The 18549-nt window shown below is 38.2% G+C and overlaps 1 protein-coding gene across 4 annotated transcripts in view; it reads right to left on the reverse strand.

Moving 5' to 3' along the window:
* Positions 1-18549, reverse strand: part of IDE (insulin degrading enzyme) — a 112316-nt gene that overhangs the window by 41155 nt on the left and 52612 nt on the right. For all 4 annotated transcript variants that reach the window (XM_040485864.1, XM_040485863.1, XM_040485865.1 and 1 more), the window contains exons 5-9: positions 9955-10077; positions 3557-3669; positions 2469-2631; positions 1226-1318; positions 705-796 (exon numbers count right to left, since the gene is read on the reverse strand). In XM_040485864.1, the coding sequence (XP_040341798.1) occupies positions 705-796; positions 1226-1318; positions 2469-2631; positions 3557-3669; positions 9955-10077 (584 nt within the window). The remainder of the gene's footprint in view (positions 1-704; positions 797-1225; positions 1319-2468; positions 2632-3556; positions 3670-9954; positions 10078-18549) is intronic.

Genomic DNA, 18549 nt, shown 5'->3' on the forward strand with positions numbered 1-18549 from the left:
CAACAAAAAAAGAACATAATCATACATAAAACAATTCACTATTCCTTTTTAAGTTTATATATTTTGAGAGAGAGAGAGAAGGAGGATGGAAGGGGGAGAGAGGGAGAGAGAGGGAGGGAGAGAGAGGGAGGGAGAGAGAGACAGGAAGGGAGAAGGGGAAGGGGGAGGGGAGACGAAGAGAATCCCAAGCTGACTCCATGCTCAGCAGGGAGCCCAATGTGGGGCTTGATCTGGTAACCCTGGGATCATGACCTGAGCTGAAATTGAGAGTTGGATGCTCAAATGACTGAGCCAACCATCCAGGCGCCCACAATTCATTATTTTTTTGAAAGTATGCTAGAGATTTTTGTCACCAGATCTGAAAACGACAGAGGCTCATGAAGCTTCAGGCAAACAGTAATGTAAGCCCTTACAGATACAAGCTCAAGAAACGGCTGGCTTTCTTCTGAGGGATAGAAAGGCAGTTTCTTTTCTCCTGCAAAGAAAGGTTATGTGATGCCTTAGCCCTTAATTGTGCCCCAGGTAGCCAACCAGAGTAGTATAAGCATTAACTAAAGCTACTATGCACGGCCAGATTTTTTAGAGTTTAAATAACAACAAAACCCCCAAAAACTTTACAAGTTTCACTAGGCTTTAAACTTAATTCACATATCTATGTTTTCTGAAATTTTTCCTTAAGAAAAATTTTGGTGAAACAAAATTACCTTGCACTCTTGGAAAACCCATTCTTGAGGTCCTTCTGCACGTAACTTCTGAATGTATTGAAACATGTGCAAAATTATATCTTCAACATGTACTGAAAAAAAGGGGCACACTTAAAAATCATTCAGTCCCTGAATGCTTCAAAGTACTGAGCTCACTCCTAAGGTACAGTCAGGTAAGTAGAAATGGAATCCTCACTTCCCTGAGACTGATTTTAGGGTGCCAGACACATGGCCCTTCAGACTCCAGGGTATATGACAGAAGGAACTTTGGGGAAGTTAATGAGCCAATGAAAAGCCAAGTACACATTTCACAAGTGCAACATAATGATCAGTTGTTAAGGAGGAAAAATCATCCATGAAATGAAGGCCAAGTTGCACGTGAAAAATACAAAGGATGAATTGCATGAATTAAAGGTTCAATGGCTTTACAACATAAAACAGATCCACAGCATATAGAAGTTAAAAAAAATATATATAATAAGAAGTCAATTTCATTCAAAATCAAAAAGGTCAATACTTACATAATCCTTCCTCAGTCAAGTCCACATTAATGATAAAAAACATAAAACCTCGGGCTCCTTCCTTTTGCCCACCAACAAGAGTATTTACCCAGCCTGTAACATTCAAAGGAAATCAAAACAGGATTGTATGTGGGGGTTCTTTTAAGGCAAAGAATGTTATTTTTAGTCCATAATATATGTCTGCAAGATATCAGAATGGACCACTTACAGAAAAGATCAGAAAAACTTACTTTAGAAAACCCGTTTCAAGCACTGTAAAGACTCAAGGGATTTTTTTGGGTTGGGAGCTTTCCTCAGGACTCTTCAAATCAGTTCTCCAGGCAAGAGTAGACTATTGTGCTTAAGTGTTATGTAAAATCAGAGCCTGAGTTGAGAGGGGTCTTGGAAATCATCTAATGACTAAATTTCAGTATACCCTCTGGTGTGATGGATAAGAGCAGGCAAGTAAATAATGTGTACTGTCACTTCACATAGATGGTAAAGAATATCCAAACTGAGCTTTTACTTTTTAACCTCTCTGCTCTTTAAAACATGTACCACAATATCTTTTCAAATATCTAACTTTCACTGCTCAATACTGAAGGGTAAAACAAATTCAGCGGGGGGGGGGGGGGGGCCCAGGAGTGCCTGGGTGGCTCTGTCGGTTAAGCATCTGACTCCTGATTTCGGCTCAGGTGATGATCTCACGGTGCTGAGATTGAGCCCAGCATTGGACTCTGCGCTGGCACGGAATCTGCTTAAGATTCCCCCTCTCCTAGGGGCGGCTAGGTGGCTCAGTCGGTTGAGCGTCCGACTTCGGCTCAGGTCATGATCTCACAGCTCGTGAGTTCAAGCCCCGCGTCAGGCTCTGTGCTGACAGCTCGGAGCCTGGAGCCTGCTTCGGATTCTGTGCCTCCCTCTCTCTCTGCCCCAACCCACTTGCATTCTGTCTCTGTCTCTCTCCAAAATAAATAAACATTAAAAAATTATAAAAAAAAAAAAAAAAGATTCCCGCTCTCCTTCTCTCTCTGCCCCACCTCCACTTGCATGCATGCACACACATGTGCTCTGTCAAAACTAAAAATAAGTTAAAAAATAAAAATAAAAGCAAAAAAACAAAAGCACACTAACAACCACCATCTCACTCTCCCATAAACCCAAAACAGTCTCATCCAAAAACGTTCTTTCACACAAAAATATTTAGGAGAAAATGAGAGCCATAGTAAAAAGATGTGGAGCAGTACACCAGTGGCCAAAGACTTACCCTTTGATTTAAGTTCTGATAACAGACTTCCAGGACCTTCATGCCCAATGAGATGACCAAGATAATGGCCAGGATTTGACTTGTAGTATTTCTGAAGGTCAGGTATGGGAAATGTCACATAAAGATTCCTAATATCCTTAATGGGTACTATTTTGTAAAGTTGCTAGAAAAAAAAGACCACAAAAGATTAGCTATACACAACTCCCACTGAATAAAATATTTACAAACTATAAGAATACAGATTTTCATGGAAGAATCCCAAATCCAAAAGAGAATCAATTGCCAGAGTAAACTGTATTGACCACAAAGAAATAAATGGCCTGAGCCCCTTCTTCTTCTTCTTTTTTTAATATAAATTTTAATTTTTAAAATTTATTTATTTATTTTGAGAGAGAGAGAGAGGAGGAGAGACAGAGGGGAAGAGAGAGACTCCCACATAGGCTCCGCGCTGTCAGTGAAGAGCTTGATGTAGGGCTCGAACTTACAAACCATGAGATCATGACCTGAGCCAAAACCAAGAGTCGGATGCTTAACGACTGAGCCACCCAGGCGCCCCTGGCCTAGGTTCCTTCTAAGTGGAATTTCATTACAGTTGGTGTGCAGCCCATGTCCAGTCCCCTACACCATGCAGCTCAATATGCTTGCCTTCTGACCGTGGATAACAGTTTCTACTGTATGTCAAAACTATAACTACCAAAATTACTTTTAGCATGCAAAGATCAGATATATATTGGTATCTTTTTGGTGATTCATATCCCTGTAAACGTGAAATTGATTTGATTATCCAAACAGATGTTAAATAAACTATATAAATAAAACTTTCAAAATTATTCATCTACTGTTTGGTAAACTAGGCATATATTATGTCCATAAAGTAAAACTATATATATATACACATATATATATACACACACATATATATATATGTATATATATATATATCTCAGAAATACAATTTATATATATATATATATATCAGAATATAGATATTCTCTCTATATATATCAGAATATATATATTCTATACTATATTATATCACAAATACATTCTGATACATTCATATATATATCAGAAATACATTCACTTACTTTAAGATGTTCTTCTTGGAAAGGGTGTTCAGGAAATTCTGGCAATGGGACATTTTTGTTCTCTACTTCAGAAAATAACTTTACCACCAGATTAGTCAGGTCGTCTAAAGATTCTATAAGAAAACAGACAATGAAAATAGAACTTCAACTAATCATAACTTGACAGGTAGTATTTAAAACCTTAAGATCATATATACATACATAAAATCACTACATCAAAATACTTTAAACTTACACAATGTTATATGTCAATTACATCTCAATGAACCTGGGGGGAGAAACAGAACAAAACCCTAAGACCTCCTGAAAAATCTTTAGGACTATTAAGAAGAAAACCTACATTTTTTTTTTAAAACTGCATCTGATAAAGTTAAAGCACTCTGTTAAATCTTGCCAGAGCCTATATAACTTCTTTTTTTTTTTTTTTTTTTAACGTTTTTATTTATTTTTGGGACAGAGAGAGACAGAGCATGAACGGGGGAGGGGCAGAGAGAGAGAGAGACACAGAATCGGAAACAGGCTCCAGGCTCCGAGCCATCAGCCCAGAGCCCGACGCGGGGCTTGAACTCACGGACTGCGAGATCGTGACCTGGCTGAAGTCGGACGCTTAACCGACTGCGCCACCCAGGTGCCCCAGAGCCTATATAACTTCTAAAGCTAAGTAATATGGATAATATCTCACACATGTCTCATAGCTCTTTACAGTTTAAAAAAACTGCTTCACAAATGTTATCTTGCAATAAATTTAAAACAAGTATTAAAAACGATAATAATTGGTTACATTTGGAAAACTATTTGATCTACAATTGCCAAAAGGCACATACTAAACCATCAGCTGATAAGATTATAACATTTACTTCATAAATAGACACAATCTAAGCCCATTGTTAACAGTCAAATGTAAGTGATTTTGTGGGGAAAGAGTATAAAATGGTGAAAACAATCCTGGGTGGGGAGATTAGAGGACTTGGATCCTGACCCCAGCTTCACCAACCACGTCAACGAACTACTCGGACAAACTGGTTAACTATTTCAGGTTCTGTAAAATGAGAACACTGGGTAAGAGGATCACAAGTCTCTTCCAAGGTCTAACATTACATGATTCTGTATCATAATGTGCCAAATTCACTCAAACACTTGTTAACTGTCGGTAAAATTCCATGGCTACTTAAGTTATTCTTTATCAGCTACCTATATTCTTTTATAAAGAGTCACGACTGAAAGGCTTATAAAGCTGTATGTATAATATGTTCACTGCAGCACTGTTTATAACGAAAACTAGAAATGACCTAAACACCCCTGAGCATGTGAATGTTATGACATGTCTATACATTAGAATTTTATGGGATCATTAATAAGAGAGAGAAGTCTATGCACTCATATGAAAATATCTCAAAGCTCTATTAAGTGAAAACTGCAGGCAATCTCTTTTTTTTTTTTTTTTAAGAGTTTATCTTTAAGTAATCTCTATACCCAACGTGGGGCTCAAGCTCACAACCCTGAGATCAAGAGTCACATGCTCTACCAACTGAGTGAGTCAGGCGGCCCTCAGTTATTTTCTTAACAGGCATATATATATGTAAGTATATTAACAAAATTCCACTTTTGAAAGTATAACAAGAAATGACTTAAGGTGAGATCTTTGAGGAGAGGATATTGTCATCACAGGACGGGAGGGAAAAAAACCCTGATTTCCATTTTATACCCATGTGGGATAAAATTTTTCCCCTGTACACTTACTTCTATTATTCAGAAAATTAAAGGGCACCTGACTGGCTCAGTCCATTGAATAAGAGGCTCTTGATCTCAGGGTTGTGAGTTTGAGCCCCACGTTGGCTATAAAGATAAAATCTTAAAAAAAAAAAATCAAAACGTGAAAAAAGGTTATCTTTTTATAAACAAGATAACCAACTACTCACCTTGATTCTGTCTCCTCAAGAATAGGTTATTTATAAATGGTATAAACATTCATCACTTGTTACTGTCAGGAAGCATTTGGATCAAGTAAGAAATTTCCCTTGATATTCTATGACCCATTTTGAACTTTTTCCATGAACTCTTTAGAGAGCACTTAACCACTATTTGAGATTTGCCTTTCTATAGTACAAAATTCTCTTTGAAACTTATGAATGCGGGCATTTGCAATTTATTTATAAAATGTACATATTTTTGCTTAAAATTTTTGACATGTATGCAGGACCTCGAAATGTGCAGAGCCAAATAAAAGGCAGACCAGTGGCTGCTTGTTACTTGACATGTGTAGTCAGGAATGGAATGCATATATTTAGGGCAAGAGATGTAAGAGATCTCTTTATCCACAGATGGAACATGGGACTTGAAACACGGTGGGCAGTAAGCAAAGGTTTATCAACCTGAAGTGCTGAGAACAGCAAGGCCCTTTGCAACAAGGTCCTACCAGGTGTGCCCTTGAAGTATTTCTACCCTAAAAGCATAAGTTCACAATGTAGCTTTATAAAGGTAAAGCAGCCATACAATACTGCAGCCTGTCTTCTCCACTAAGCAGTGAGCTACCAGACAGGGAAGAGAGTCCCTTTTGTCTTTACATCATGGGGACTTGGCAATCCCAGGGTTTGTTCTTGATAGTTACCTATTTGCCAAGTTTCCAGGTAATTAGTGCTGCCACAACTAGAGGGATGGTCCCATGGGAGAACAGAGAAACTTTTTTGTCCCTTTGTGACAGAGATCCTTCCACATGGTTACTCTTTCTCTCCCCTCATCCTAGAAGAAGGAGCGGATTTTCTATTAATCCTCTGAGACATCCTGTTTCCTCCTCAAACTTTTTACACTGCAAGGACACTTCTCCCAGGGCCCCTGATCAAGTCCACTGAACTGAGCACAAGTCAGTCACTCTAGGAGAGTGATGTGTGTGCAATCGAGGAACTGAAATGTCTGTTTCTCTTAGACACTCTCACTTTCACTAAACAGAGAACACTGAAGGCAGGCTTCCCGCCTGATTCATCTGTTGTCATTATTACTTGTCCAATTAAGTGCTTACTGAAATCAAGTGCTTTTTGTCTCAATACAACATAGACAAAAATACTCCCAGGACTAGGCTCTAAGTACCAAGTGATATTTAACACTCTAGACCTAGTTACCGTCAGCAAGCACACAGAATTATAGATATACTTTTTTTTTAATTGGCTTTACTTCTTGGACCCATTTTATATCTTGGTTCTTATTACCAACTTAAAGTGTATTTGGTTGTTTATTTCCTACCTACAAAAAGTCACATTTGCCAAAAGTAGAAAACTTACCACAAATACAAAAAGAAGAAAACAAAAGTCGCTCATAATCTCATGATTATGGGAAGCTAAAAATAGCTACCATTTATGGAGCATTTGCTGTGCCAAGCATTATGCTAAACACTTTTTCTGCATTATCTTGATTAAACCTCACAACAGGTATGAGGTAGCACAACTCCATTTTAAAAAAGCAAAAACTAAAGGTCGGAGATCTGAAGTAACTTTGTTAGCTCACAGCCACATGGCTAAGTAGGTGGTATATCTGGAATTCAAACCCAAGTTGTCAGAGTCTAGAGTGTCAGTTCTAAACTGCGATATCACATTAAATTTCTAGTATATGTTTTTCTATTTTGTCTTATGTATATACCACACATGTCTATTAAAAATATTTTTTTATAAATCCCCAAATGGGATCATACAGCACATAGTTTTTATAGAGTGTTTTCGTTTTCTACTGGACATACATATTTATCATGTGCATATGATGTGTCAAACACTAACTCAGGCACTGGTGGCAAAGAGTGAACAAAACAGTTTCTATTCTCAAGTAAATTACTTTCTAGTGCGGTGGGCAATGAAAATGAATAGTATTTCAGGTGGTAATAAATGTTGTAAAGAAAAATAAAGCAGGTAGGAGAAGAGAAAGTGGGAAAAGAGATGCTATTTTCTATAAGATGACCTATTACATAGCTATAACATCATTATTTAACCTATCTTCAATTCATGAACAATCAGATTGTTTCTAACTTTTTGCTAATAAACACTCTACTGACAGAAACATCCTAGTGCATCACCTTTTTGGACAACTCTAGTTATTTCCTCAGATTGCATTTCTAGAAGTAAAAATAAACTTTTTAAGGATGATGCATCTTGTTAAACTGTCCTCCAGAAAGTCTAGAGGAACTGCATAAATCGTATACACTACCAATACAAAAGGGCACTGCTCCTCCATAATGAGTATTACTTGAAAACAAAAACAAAATTATGGTAATTTAACAGAAAGAAACACTTTATTATCTTTAGTTAATCTGCATTAAAATTTTTTTAATGTTTATTTATTTTTGAGAGAGAGGGAGACAGAGTGTGAATGGGGGAGTGTCAGAGAGAGAGGGCGACGCAGAATTCAAGGCAGGCTCCAGGCTCAGCTGTCAGCACAGAGCTTTACGCAGGGCTCAAACTCACAAACTGTGAGATCATAACCTGAGCTGAAGTCAGATGCTCAACCGAATGAGCCACCCAGGCACCCCTAGTTAATCTGTATTTAAAAAGTCAAATCTTTGGGGTGCCTGAGTGACTCAGTCAGTTAAGCGTCCAACTTTAGCTCAGGTCATGATCTTGCGGTTTGTGAGTTCGAGCCCGCGTTGGACTCTGTGCTGACAGCTCAGAGCCTAAAACCTGCTTTGGATTCTGTATATCCCTCTCTCTCTGCCCCTCCCCACTCATGTTCTGTCTTTCTCTCTCTCATTCAAAAATAAATAAAAACATAAAAAAATTAAAAAAAAAAGTCAAACCTTTATATGGATGCAGCCCAAGTGTCCATCGACAGATGAACAGATAAAGAAGATACAGTACAAATATACAACGGATTACTCAGCCATATAAGAGAGTGAAATCTTGCAATTTGCAACATGGGTTGAGCTAGAGAGTATTAAGCTAAGTGAAATAAGTCAGTCAGAGAAAGACAAATGCCGTATGATTTCACTCATATGTAGAATTTAAGAAAAAACAAACAAGCAAAGGGGGGAGAAAAAGGTAGAGAGAGAGACACAAATCAAGAAAAAGACTTTTAACTACAGAGACCACACTGATGGAGCTAGGGAGGTGGGGGGTGGGGTGAGAAATGGGTGAAACAGGTGATAGGGATTAAAGAGTGTACTTTTGTTGTGATGAACACCATGTGATATATGGAACTGTTAAGTCACTGTATTGTACACCTGAAATTAATATAATACTATATATTAACCAACTGGAATTAAAATAAAAACTTAAAAAAAAAAACTTTAGGGGCGCCCAGGTGGCTCAGTCGGTTAAGCGTCCAACTTCAGCTCGATCACGATCTCACAGTTCGTGGGTTTGAGCCCCACGTTGGGCTCTATGCCCATGGCTCAGAGCCTGGAGCCTGTTTCAGATTCTGTGTCTCCCTCTCTCTCTGCCCCTCCCCTGTTCGTGCTCTGTCTCTGTCTCAAAAATAAATAAACATAAAAAAAAATTGTTTTAATAAGTAAATAACTTTAAAAAATAAAATTAAAAAATAATTAAGTAAATATAAAGTCAAACCTTTGTTGTACATATTTCAAATTGTTTTCCCAGTGTACCATCATCTGCCTCTTTTTTTTCCCATCTGGCTTTTAATCTCGTTTCTAGTTTTCTGAATTGTTATAAGATCAAATCTGTTCATCTTTTCCTTTATACTACCTTTCTTTTTTTTTTTTTTTTAATTTTTTTTTTTCAACGTTTATTTATTTTTGGGACAGAGAGAGACAGAGCATGAATGGGCAAGGGGCAGAGAGAGAGGGAGACACAGAATCGGAAACAGGCTCCAGGCTCTGAGCCATCAGCCCAGAGCCCGACGCGGGGCTCGAACTCACGGACCGCGAGATCGTGACCTGGCTGAAGTCGGACGCTTAACCGACTGCGCCACCCAGGCGCCCCTATACTACCTTTCTTTGCTTTTATATGTGATATATTTCCCTCAGGTCTCCATTTTAAATCACCTATACTTCTTTTTAGAATATAGAGTTAAAAACAAAATTCCTCTCCACATATTCTCCAACAAGGAGATCATTTTCTAAAGCCTCTCAGCAGATAAAAGGCCGTATCTTCTATCCTTTCAAAGTATATATTTTTTTTAATTTTTTTTAACGTTTATTTATTTTTGAGACAGAGAGAGACACAGCATGAACGGGGGAGGAGCAGAGAGAGAGGGAGACACAGAATCGGAAGCAGGCTCCAGGCTCTGAGCCATCAGCCCAGAGCCCGAAGCGGGGCTCGAACTCGCGGACCGCGAGATCGTGACCTGAGCTGAAGTCGGACGCTTAACCGACTGAGCCACCCAGGTGCCCCCAAAGTATATTCTTATATACAAATGGAAAACTTAGATTATCCAATTCTATGAAAAATTTCAAGGATTCTTACCTCGACCTAACACACAAATTGCCATCAAGTTTGATGAATAATAAGTAGAATGGAATTTCAGTAGTTCTTGCCTTACATCAATGCCTTCTTGGTTTGGTCTAGTCTCCAAAGTATATTTGTTTCCTGAAAAGGAAGAAAAACATTTCTTAGAAAAGGAAAAATACATGGACTTTAAAGTTATATTACTCACATTGCTGTAAAGTAAACTTAAAAAACAAGAGTTCAAACTAACAGACATAATGATTAGTTAATATGCCTGAAAGTAAGCTGGATAAACAGGATAGAATAGTACAAATTAGTAACATTTTAAACTATAGAGAGTTTTCCCTCAGGAACTTAAAGTGCTTTATGAAAATTATACACCTTAAAATCCCTATGAGATAGTAGATATTATGAGCACTCATAAGACAAAATGAGATCTACATGGCCTCCATTCACACTTACTTTAATTTTCAATTCCCTATGTACTCCATAATTAATTGAAGAGAGTCCTTGAGGGATCTTTTCGGAACTTACCAAGTTACTTGTGGAAAGAAATGTACTATTCTTGGCTGAAGCATTAAATTTGTGATGCGAATTCTCATGGATTTGATCTAGACTGGTAAAAATAGGATGCAATGCTATTTTTGTAAGTCTCAAGCAATGTATATAGTGTACCACTATGAGATCTCATGAAATTTAATAACTAACTCAATTAGGGTGAAGCATGCAAGTCAAAAGCAAATGGTCACAATCTGTAAGCACTACCTTTCTCACAAAAATCTTGCAATTTAGGGACAGAGAGACAGAATTCTAATGACTGCTGTCTCCCCCAAAATGGCACCTTGACTAGAAATATCCTCAAATCCTAAAATATCCTAAAAATCCTAAATAGCTTTTATTTATTTTCATCTGCAGAGATGAAACTATGGCAGAACACATTCTTTATATGTCCCCTCCCCCCAACTGGGTCATTAGAATGGCTGCTGAACTGGCATCTGAAGAGTCCCTCTCCTCCTGAATCTGGGTATCTAGAGAGAGCCACCAGATGGCGTTCCTAAATCCATTGTTTAGCACTGTACAGCTGCATAGTCCTGAGCCAAGATTCATGCCTGAATGCTTGAATCAACAGATCTAGTGGAGAGTGTGTGCAAACAACAGCCTAGCAGGAGCTCATTAACCTTTTTCTAGTCACAAAAGGATCAGATATGCTCATATTCACTAGTAGTAGCTTGCTGGTCAAGTTTTCAGGTTCTTAACAAACCCTCTCAAGTTCACACTAAAGATGTGTTCTACTTGGGGTCCTGAGACATCCCTTCACTTTACCTGAGGGATTCAGGTGTTTTTAAAAGTATTCAGAAGAAAAAGCACTTTTTCCTGGGTAATGGTTTGAAGTTCTCTCATATTAAGATAAAACTAGATGGTGCCTTTCTTTTATACTAATAGAAGATTCCAGCAGCCTCAATTCCAGAGGGACTACTCCATACAGCTTCTTTAGTCATTTACTCTGCCAAGCTCAGATTCCTACACAATATGTGAACTAAGAATGACAAACTGAAAGACTCAAATCTGGAGAAATTTAGTTTTATTTTAACAGGCTATAAATGCGATAGTGTGAGACCAAAACCAGATTTTTGTCTAAATGTGATCTGATTTGCCTATTCACAATCAGGTCAATATTCTGGGTTAAACAAAACAAAACAAAACAAAAAACCCTCAAATCAAAGCTTATGAAGACCAAGATCATGGACCCATTTAGAACTGAAAAGTTCCTTCAGGTTGACCAGCTAGCTCTAACACATTCTGCTTGGATTTTAATGTACCTGAATATCCTACCATTCTAGTTCCTATCCTTTATCTTTAGACCCACTTTAAAAATAGAGGTAAAGTAGGAACATACCCCAAACATAATAAAACACAGATCATGGCAAAACAATGGCAATGCTATATTAAAACGAGCCAAAGAACCACGACAGAATACTAGACAGCAAAGAGAATGAACAATCTACTGTTTATACACAACAGTATGGATTAAGTTCACAACCTTAAGGTTGAATGAAAGAAGCCAGACACAAAGAGGATACACTTTTTCATTTCATTTATACAAAGCAAAAAACCAGACAAAACTAATCTGGGTTATGAGAAGCCAGACAGAGGTTACCCTTAAGGGATGGACAGTGACTACAAAGAGGCAGAAAGACGGCCAGTGAGGTCAGTTAATGTTCTGTTTCTTCACTGCCTGCTGGTTCCATATTGTGCTCAGTTTTTGAAAATTCAAGGGTTCATACATAAGTAATAGCAGTACATTAATTTAACTGATTCTTCAAATAGCAGCAAAGGTAAAAACAGCAATAATTTATCAGAACCACACACACTTTCCTGCAAATTTACTTCAACAAAAGGTTAAAAGAAAAAAAAAGAGCCAAAGAAGCCATTATCAACAACAGTCTAGCTCACCTGAGGTCCAAAATCTTAATGATACAGGATCTCTGACCAAACTGCCAAACAGAAGCTCAATCACATTTGCTCAACCTATTTGCTATAAAGAGATACCATTCTATGAATCTACATACTCCTTTCTTTGCTGCCTACATGTTTTCAGTTTTTCTAATATGTGATGACAGTAGGAAATTATGGTCCATTTGGGAACACAGCCCAGATCGCTGTTTCATATCCTTAGAGGTACCTGAATTAGAAACAGGAAGAGGTTCTCCACTATGACTCTCTTGGGATCAGGATAATCAGCTCTCAATCCATTGACAGAGAAACATGGATACCAGGTACACATGAGCCAACCAAAAAATTTTCTTAATAATTTTTAAGAAGACATACATACATACAAAGCATTTTATTTGGCAAGTGGCTGAAGAAGATGTCAAAGATTCAAAGCATAAGAAAGAACTGACTGGCATACCATCACTGGCTTGAAGAGAGAGGGGACTACATAGCAGGGAATGCAGGTGATATTTAGGAGCTCGGAGCAGCTGAGCATGGAAATGGTGATCTCAGTCTTATGGCCAAAAGGAACTGAATTTTGCCAATGGTTAAGAATGACGTTGAAAGATGTTTTTCCCCAGAGCCTTCAGAAGGAAACTTTATGTGGTCAGTATCTTGGTTACAGCCTTGTGATGCCCTGAGCAGGAATCCCATGCCATGTCAGACTTCTGACCTACAAAACTGTGAGCTAATAAATGGGCGCTGTTTAAACACACACACACATACACACACACACACACACACACACACACACACACACACACACACCTCAACAACAAATGGGCCAAAGACTCCATCTTGCTATTAAGTTTATTAACCCTTTTATAACAAATCCTTTAAAAGAGTTAACTAAAAACAGGAAGGCTAGCTGGTAGAATTTCTCAAGAAATAGACGACGAAATGACAGGAAAAGCAGGGCATAATGTACAGAACTTCAGAATCAGTCCTTGAATCACCAGGTGAACTCTGTCGGTGTTGGGGCCATGACCCTTAGGTAGCGAGGAACAGGCACTGGCTTTGGTGTTCACAGAGCTCTCATCTAATCCAGCTTCAGCCATCTTCTGGTTGCATGACCTTAAACAAGTCACTTTACTTCTCTTAGGTTCAGTGTCAATTCTGACATTGGTAGGTTTACACCAAATTAGAAAAAAAAAGAAAAATGCATGTAGACAAGCTTAAGAGTAATATTTCACATTCAATAAATAGCAAAAATATGAAAGCCTGATGATGTCAAGTGCTGTTTAGGGATGTGGAGAAATGAGAACTCAGCCACTACAAGAGAAAGTGTATTTTAAATCAACCACTATAAGCAACAACTTGACAATATTTATTGAATGTGAAGATTTACATATCCTACTACACAGTAATTCCACTGCTGGACACGTGTACCCTAAAGAACTGTGTGCAAGGACATATGTACAAGAATGCTTATAGCAGCACTATTCCATTAACAGGAAGATAGATAAAAGAGTGATATATTCAGTGAATTTTTCAAATAGCAGCAATAAAAATTTAAAACCTTAACCAGAGGCACATTCACCAATATGGAGAACTCTTACAAATATAATGGTGAATGAAAAAATACAAGTGGCAGAGATTACTCACAATAAAATGCCATTTTTGTAAAACTAAAAACTATACAACATATTGCTTAGAGATAAATACATGACTAGAGATATTAAAAAAACAAACAAACAAACATGGTAATAGTAGTCACCAAACAAACTTAAGACAGTAGTTACCTCCCAGAAGCAGGGGGGAAAATGCAAATGAAGAAGGGCACATCACATGCCCAAACTGTATTTGTAACACTCTGCGTCTTTAAGCAGTATGTAGGAATGATCTGGTAAATGGTTTTGAACCTACCTCTTTTATGACAGTTAATGAATCTGTAAAAAGTTTAAAGTACTTAAAACTTCATGTATAACAAAATAAACACACAATAAACAACAGCTACTGCTGTTATGATGTGAATTGTAGGAGAGACTCCTGGCTTCTGAGAATATCACAGAAATGGTGGCACCGAAGTAGAGAAGAAAGCTCAGTAAATGGTCTAGATAACTTTCTTCTACCTAAGAATCCATGGTGGAGAACACTGTGAATATGGCTGGGAAAACAAATACCAGTTCAGTCTCTAGACACATACTGTCCTAATTTAGCGCTAACTCAGCTAGGTCATTTGTATCAAACTGAAATGCTGCTACCAAAATCCTGAATCTTACCTTTCTGGCTCTGTTACCATTAACAGTGAGCTCCAGCAGTGGACTGAGGATATCAGGGTTGCTGACTGGAACCCTTCTACTCTGGGCCTGCTGGAGAGAGCACTGGCTTGGCAGCTGGAAGATTCAGGGTTTCTTGTCCTGACTCCATCACATATCAATTAAACAACCTTGGAAAAGTCTCCCAACATCTCCAAGGGGTCATTTATTTGGTCGGCAAAATAGGGCCAACATGGATACAGGCCCAGTTGTTAAGAGCTAGGGCTCAACACCCCCCCACACCCCGCCCCACCGCCACCTGCATTTCCTAGCTATGAGATACAGGCAAGTTTCTCAACCGTGCTAGGCCCCAGTTTCCTTATTTGTAACATAGAATAATAAAAGCACCAACCTCAGAGGATTGCTAGGAGGATTATTTGAATAATAAAGGCTCAGCATAGTGCCTGTCAGACAATAATTATTTAATATTAACTTGGGTTGTTATGAAGCTTATGAAAAGTGATAATGGATATGAAAAAGGTTTTCTAAATTATAAAGGTCACTAAATGCTAGCCTACATTTTCATTGCAACAACTACTTTAAATACTATTAAAAAGAAAAAAGCTTACAAACTCAGTACTAATGTATACAAATACCAAATTTCAAGAAAAAGAATTTATTTTCCTGGAAAATTCTGAAGCCAAGCATATATATCTTATCATGTACGAAAGACTGAGTTTGAAGTTTTAGAAATCTGTTTTAGAAACTAGAGCCGTCTTGGAGCGCCTGGGTGGCTCAGTCAGTTGAGCGTCTGACTTCGGCTCAGGTCATGATCTCACAGCTCATCAGTTCTAGCCCCGCGTCGGGCTCTGTGCTGACAGCTCGGAGCCTGGATCCTGCTTCAGATCTGTGTCTCCCTTTCTCTCTGCCCCTAACCCACTCACGTTCTGTCTCTGTCTCTCTCAAAGTAAATAAACATTAAAAAAAATGTTTAGTAGAAACTAGAGGGGCGCCTGGGTGGTGCAGTCGGTTAAGCGTCCGACTTCAGCCAGGTCACGATCTCGCAGTCCGTGAGTTCGAGCCCCGCGTCAGGCTCTGGGCTGCTGGCTCGGAACCTGGAGCCTGTTTCCGATTCTGTGTCTCCCTCTCTCTCTGCCCCTCCCCCGTTCATGCTCTGTCTCTCTCTGTCCCAAAAATAAATAAACGTTGAAAAAAAAAAAAAAAAAAGAAACTAGAGCCATCTCCAACTGTATGTGTGATAAGGCTCTCATGGAAGGTCAACTTGCTAGCTAAAACCATGAAAATCTTAAGTGTTTTCTGAAAACCCAAGATTCTAAAAGTCATGTTAATATATCTATAGCTAATTACTTGGAAGTACAGTTGACCCTTGAACAACATGGGTTTGAATTCATGGGTCCACTCACCTGTGGATTTTTTCCAATAAATACAGTACTTGTATAAATAAATACAATTCAATAAATACTATAAATGTATTTTCTCATATGATTTCAACATTTTCTTTTCTCTAGCTTACTTTATTGTAAGAATACAGTATACAATACATAAAACATACAAAATATGGGTTGTTTACATTATTGGTAAGGCTTCTGGTCAACATAAGCTATTAGTAGTAAAGTTTTGGGGGAATTCAAAAGTTATACATGGGGGGGCGCCTGGCTGGCTCAGTCATGGGAGTGTGTAATTCTTGATCTCAGGGTCATGAGTTTGAGTCCTATGTTGGGTATACAGATTACTTAAAAATAAATAAACTTAGAGAAAAATGGTTACACATGGATTTTCAGCTATGGGAAGAGTCAGCACTCTTAACTCCCACACTATTCAAGAGTCAATTGTATTATACATTTTTTTTTTAAAAAAAAAAGCTCTTTCTTGGGGATCCTGGTTGGCTTAGTCAGTTAAGTGTCTGACTCTTGATTTCTGCTCAAGTCATGATCTCAAGTTCGTGAGATGGAGCCCCACACTATCAGCACAAGCCTGCTTGGGATTCTCTGTCTCTGTCTCTGTCTCTCTCTTTCTCTCTCTCTCAATAAGTAAAAATAAATAAATAAAAATTAGGGACACCTGGGTGACTCCATCGGCTGCGTGTCTGACTTTGGCTCAGGTCATGATCTTGCAGTTTGTGGATTCAAGCCCCACAGTGGGCTCTGCACTTAGAGCTCAGAGTCTGGAGCCTGCTTCAGATTCTGTCTCCCTCTCTCTATCCCCTATCCCCCAATTCACACACTGTCTTTCTCTCTCCCAAAAATAAACAAACACAAAAAAATTAAAAATAAACAAAAATTAAAAAGCTCTTTGTTCCTGCTACGGCATTCTTCTAAAAATCCTGGAAGGGACTAAAGCCTTTTGAGACATACAAATTTTCCCATAAAATTCTAAAGGGCAATTCTCCTGCACCTGGGTTAGGACATGCAAGGATAAGATGTAAGTTATGAGATGGGACTAGAGATGAAAACCTCATAAATGCCTTAATAAAGCACCTGTATACTTGGTTAATCCAGTTCTAGGTTTCTGTAAATTTCTAATTTTCCATAGACACATAACGCTAGCAAGGAAAAAAAAAAAAAGACAATAACAATGAAAAACAGTATCCGTGGAAAAACTTAGGGAATATTAAATGAGTAAGCGGGCTGAAACAATTCAAATATTTGTATAACCAAACAAATGAGTCATCATTCAAGGATGCTAGGGAACCAATTCATTATTTTGAAAACTGTAAATGAAGGGAACGAATCAAGCATTTGTCTTGCTTTTCCTATAACAACTGTACCACTGGGTGGTCAAATAGTAGGAGAAATAACAGAATTAGAATTAGGGAAGTGACGCACTGAGGATGAATGGTTGCAACACTAGACATTATATGACCCTGACAGAAGACCACATCACCACCTAGGAAGTCTTGTCCAAAAACCCCATGAATCTGATCAAGCCTCTATACTCACCTGCCAATTTGTGGAAATACAGAGGTCAGAGATAGGAATATGTTAAAATATATTGTTGGGGATGCAAGCAGGAAAATCTAGGCTATGAAAAGCTCTATGCAGCAACCAACCTCATCCTTCAATAAATAAATTCCAGGGTGGGGAGGGGAGGGAGATAAGGATGAACCTATACCTACAGAGTAAAAGATATTTAAGGACCTATCACTCACTAACATTTGAACATTATGTGGACCCTAATCCAAATAAACTTTTAAAATTACAGGTTTTTAGGAGACAACTAGAAATATGAAAACTAGATTGGCTATTAGTGATAATATTGTTTTTAAAAGAGTCCTCATCTTTGAGAGGTATATACTGAAATCTTTGTGAGTGAAGGGATATGCTATCTAGGATTTCTTCAAAACAATACAAGGGGGTGAATGGGAATGTGGATCAGTCTGGACGGGCCAGAAGCAGGGCGATGCATACATGACATTCATTACAGTATTTGCTTATTTTTGTATGTTTTAAATTCATTTAAGAAGGAGGGAGAGGGGCACCTGGGTGGCTCAGTCGGTTAAGCGTCCAACTTTGGCTCAGGTCATGACCTCATGGTTTGTGAGTTCAAGCCACAAGTCAGGCTCTGTGCTGACAGCTCAGAGCCTGGAGCCTGCTTCAGATTTTGGGTCTCCCTCTTGCTCTCTGCCCTGCCCCCACTCATGCTCTATCTGTAAAAAATAAACATTAAAAAATTTAAAAAAAAAATAAAAGGAAGGAGACAAAGAGAAGAAGGTAAGGGAGGAAAAGTAAATGATTAACTTTTATCAGGATCTGATTTTGTATCATTACCATCATCTCAAGATCAGGAGTCCTTCAGTTATCTTGTTTGCATTTCCTATTTTTCATTTCCAGTCCATTTTCTGGCTCTGTTCCTTCCTTTTCCTATGCAAAGTGTCCTTTGTTATAACTATTCTAACTTGTTT

Source organism: Herpailurus yagouaroundi, unplaced genomic scaffold (genome assembly GCF_014898765.1).
Source record: "Herpailurus yagouaroundi ecotype Mexico unplaced genomic scaffold, PumYag 163, whole genome shotgun sequence".
Taxonomy (NCBI): Eukaryota; Metazoa; Chordata; class Mammalia; order Carnivora; family Felidae; genus Herpailurus; species Herpailurus yagouaroundi.